At 40.6% G+C, this 3,906-nt stretch overlaps 1 protein-coding gene across 1 annotated transcript in view; it reads left to right on the forward strand.

Annotated features, from left to right (window-relative positions):
* The window catches only part of T265_11804 (hypothetical protein), a gene marked incomplete at both ends in the record, with an annotated part of 34,452 nt that overhangs the window by 8,744 nt on the left and 21,802 nt on the right, over nt 1–3,906 (forward strand). Inside the window, 5 exons of the mRNA XM_009178569.1 lie at nt 270–367; nt 1,832–1,913; nt 2,179–2,258; nt 2,703–2,778; nt 3,542–3,674. Of these exons, the coding sequence (XP_009176833.1) occupies nt 270–367; nt 1,832–1,913; nt 2,179–2,258; nt 2,703–2,778; nt 3,542–3,674 (469 nt within the window). The remainder of the gene's footprint in view (nt 1–269; nt 368–1,831; nt 1,914–2,178; nt 2,259–2,702; nt 2,779–3,541; nt 3,675–3,906) is intronic.

Consider the following 3,906-nt stretch of genomic DNA (forward strand, 5'->3'; position numbering starts at 1 on the left):
ATTGCTAAGCCAAGGGATACCAAGATTGTAGAGCTTCGATGAGCAGTTCGTTGTTCGGACACTTGACTGCATGCGGAACTTGGGTGCACACAAGCCCTTCCAGAGTAGAATCATGCTTCCTGTAATTGGAATGCATACGAATACTGTTTGAAATACTGATACTCCACCAAATATGGATTATTTTACACACTCTGCTTACCTCCTTTAGCCTACATGCAACACTCTGCCTCAAATCATCCATAATTCCCTGTCATTGTGTTCTCATTCAGGCGGACGTTTACCACGCGTATCAAGTCGTGCGTAAAAACAAGGTTCCACCGGAGAATATAATTACTCTCGCCTACGATGATATTGCAAACAATCCCAGGTAAATATCGCGTACAATTTTCGCTATATGTTATCAAATAGATTGCCAAAGCGCGATTCGTTGTTTGGATATAACACGTCTCATGGTTTTGCTGTCATATCAGATTTCCTTTGTTTGATGCGCTTTTAAGACTGTAGACGGCATAGAACCCTGATGCATGCAGCACATGTTGATGATATTCATGATGGTGACGATGATGATAATGATATGTAGTCTGAAATGAATCACCTTGAAGTATGGATGTCGTTTGAGTGCTGAAGATGATGCTGATGATGATGATGATGATGATGATGATGATGATGATGATCCGGATGATGATGATGATGATGGTGGCGATGTTCAGGATGATGATGATGATTTTGATCCGGATGCTGATGATAATAATAACGATGAAGATTATGGTGAAGATGATGATGATCTGGATGATGATGAGTAGGCTGGTGAGGATGATGATGATGGTGATGTTCAGGATGATGATGAGCATGATGATAAGGATGATGATGATAATGATGACGATGAAGTTGATGATGAAGATGATGATGATGCTGATGATGTTGATGTTCATGATGATGACGATTTTGATCCGGATGATGATAATGATGATGATGAAGTTGATGATGAAGATGACGATGACGATGATGATGCCAGTGTTGATCAGGATGATGATAGCGATGATCAGGAGAAGGATGATGATGATGCTTCATATGATGACCAGGATGATAATGTTGATGATGATGGTGATGATCAGAGTGATAACGATGATGATGTTGATGATGAAGTTGATGATGATCAGCATGGTGTAGATGATCTGGATGGTGATGATAATGATGATGACGATGATCAGGATCATGATGATGACGATGATGATGATGATGATGATGATGATGATGATGATAATGATGATGATCGAAATGACGATGTCGACGATGATTCTGGTGATCAGGATGATGATGAACAGGATGAGGGTGATCAGGAAAATGATGATGATTAGGATGATGATGAGGAGGAGGATGATATGTCCTCGTTTTATTAATGACTAAACTGAACGTACTCACACTGCTATCTAAATAGTTTAGTACATCAAACGGCTATCGAGGTGGAGCAAACAGTAATCAAACAATCTAATAAGCTAAACATTTTGAAATGCAGCCGAATGGGAGGAAAATCTCTGAATGGGAAGTTACCCAAACGGATTATATTTTCCCACCAAATTTGTAATTTTCTTTGTTGTACACTCTACGGGGATCATTGGAGGATACCTTAATTATTTCTGCGTAAAGGATTATTAGTCACACCCAGTCGAATGTGTGACAGAAGTTGCACGCGTTGTCGTGAAAATTTATTCCTAAAGAAACCCGGGAACCAAATTCCAGCTGCACTGATGAGCCGTTCATATCTTTATATTCGACCCACATGTAAATTCTCTCAAAAGACCCACCGCCTCTTTTCATTCTTTAATTCCAGGAATCCGTTTAAAGGACAAGTGTTCAATCACTACAATCACCGAGATGTCTACAAAGGTGTGGTAATTGATTACCGTGGAAAAGTAAGCCCGTGTTTCCGGCGCGCGCAATCAATTGCATTAGTTCACCGTGTAAAAAAAAGATGAAATAAATGACACTGCAAAAATTGAATTCTTCAGCTATCAGCATACAGCGACCATCGTGACAATAATATGAGTGAAGCTGGAGGACAGACCGTAAATTTCAATTATTTGTTAGATTCCAAATGTATAGTTACTGTGAATAGACTGGGTGTGAAGTACTCCATTGTCACCCGAATAATTGGTCATGCATTTTCATCCGTTTTAGGATGTCACACGGGATAACTTCATGAAAGTGCTGAAAGGCGATAAGAAACATGAAGCCAACGAGAAGAAGGTGCTGGAAAGGTTCGCCTCAAGTTGGTTGTAATATTTTCCGTCATTAGTGTATGCATTATGTAGATCTTTTGTGTAACAGATTTAACCCTGCTAACAAATGCGTGTTTCTGAATGACCTGAATGTGACTGTTTGAAAGAAAAGATGTTAACACTAGCTACAGTGGAAAACAGCTTCCAAAGACTTTTATGAATTCAAAACCATAAGTGCTGCTACATCCCGTGATACAAGTGTTAACCAACAGACGTCTGAAGAATCGAATTTGCAAATAGCAGTCTAGGGGATGTTAATTTAGCTACTAATTATATCAAGCAGTGTATATAAATCAATATTCCAAACTACGTGTTCGCCATTCTTACATTTCCGCGGGTTGTTTGTTGTGCTTTCCTTTGCGCGACAGCGCCACCCAATGAGCTACTCTTCAAGACCACCTTAAACTTTCTGCCTACTAACAGCGGTCCTGATGACAACGTGTTTATCTTCTACTCTGGCCATGGTGGGAGTTCTTATATTGGCCTCCTAGGAGAATATGTAAGTTTAATTAATATTGGTAAACACGGATTTACCACGCAGTTTTTTTTAATTGGAAGCTAAATAGGAAACGGATTGAAAAGGCTTACGTAAACATGTTGGTGCAGTGAAATCGGTACGTCTTTCTAAAAGGGAGTTCATAGTTAAGCTGTTCTACACATCAACCGAAAAATGAAACACAAGCTACCATGTTCATACGTCACTCTTAAGAGTGATATCTCCAGGAATTCAAGTTTGTTAGGCCTCCTCGATGTGCTATAACTGATAACGTCACAGATTTTTTTGTGAAATTTAAGGTCGTTTGACTCACACGATTTTGCGGTTGATCCATTCAGACTGCTGAGCAAACGTAGATACCATAAACAAAGAATTTGGTCGGTAGTGAGGCGTGGATGACGCGCAGAACGCGTCAGCCAAATTCTTCCTGACAAGACAACACGCTGCTCCTCGCTTCTAGAGCGACAGCACGAATCTTCAATAGTATGAAGTTTTGTGGTTATGTATGAGAAGCCAGTCTGTGATGGAAAACCGAGAAGCAAAGCAAAACTGTTCCATCCTTGTTGGGAATAATCAGTGGTGCGCTCGATAGATGCAACGTGTAACCGTTCGGCCACGAGCGACCAACCAACAGCATGATTCACCCGCACTAAGTCAGGACATAACGTGGTTCATTCCTCAACCAAGGTATCCACATAACTGGTGGCCGACTCATCGAGTGACTCATTTCGAGCTCACGAGAATTTTTCTTCTTGTCTTGCGACAGCTGTATGCCATCGAGTTGAACGATACCCTCGCCTACATGCATTCAAAGAAAAAGTTCAACAAATTGGTGCTCTACATGGAATCTTGCAACTCAGGCTCTATGTTTAAAGATGTTCTTCCTTCAAATATGGGAAGTAAGTAGCGTAAATTTCTGGCTGATTCTTGCATGGATCTCTTGAAATAGCAGTCATAGTGTCAGACACATATAGTTTGAAAGCGGCGTTGACCATTGAAACAGAACCAAGCTTGGGAACAAAGTTTGGTTACGCGCTTGGTTTATTATTGTTCACTTCGCGATTTTTGTATGCAAGTAGCCCGTGACTCTACTCAAAAAGCGTTTAGCCGATGTAGGCCTTCATCGACTGA

This window comes from Opisthorchis viverrini (assembly GCF_000715545.1).
Source record: "Opisthorchis viverrini unplaced genomic scaffold opera_v5_589, whole genome shotgun sequence".
Lineage (NCBI taxonomy): Eukaryota > Metazoa > Platyhelminthes > Trematoda > Opisthorchiida > Opisthorchiidae > Opisthorchis > Opisthorchis viverrini.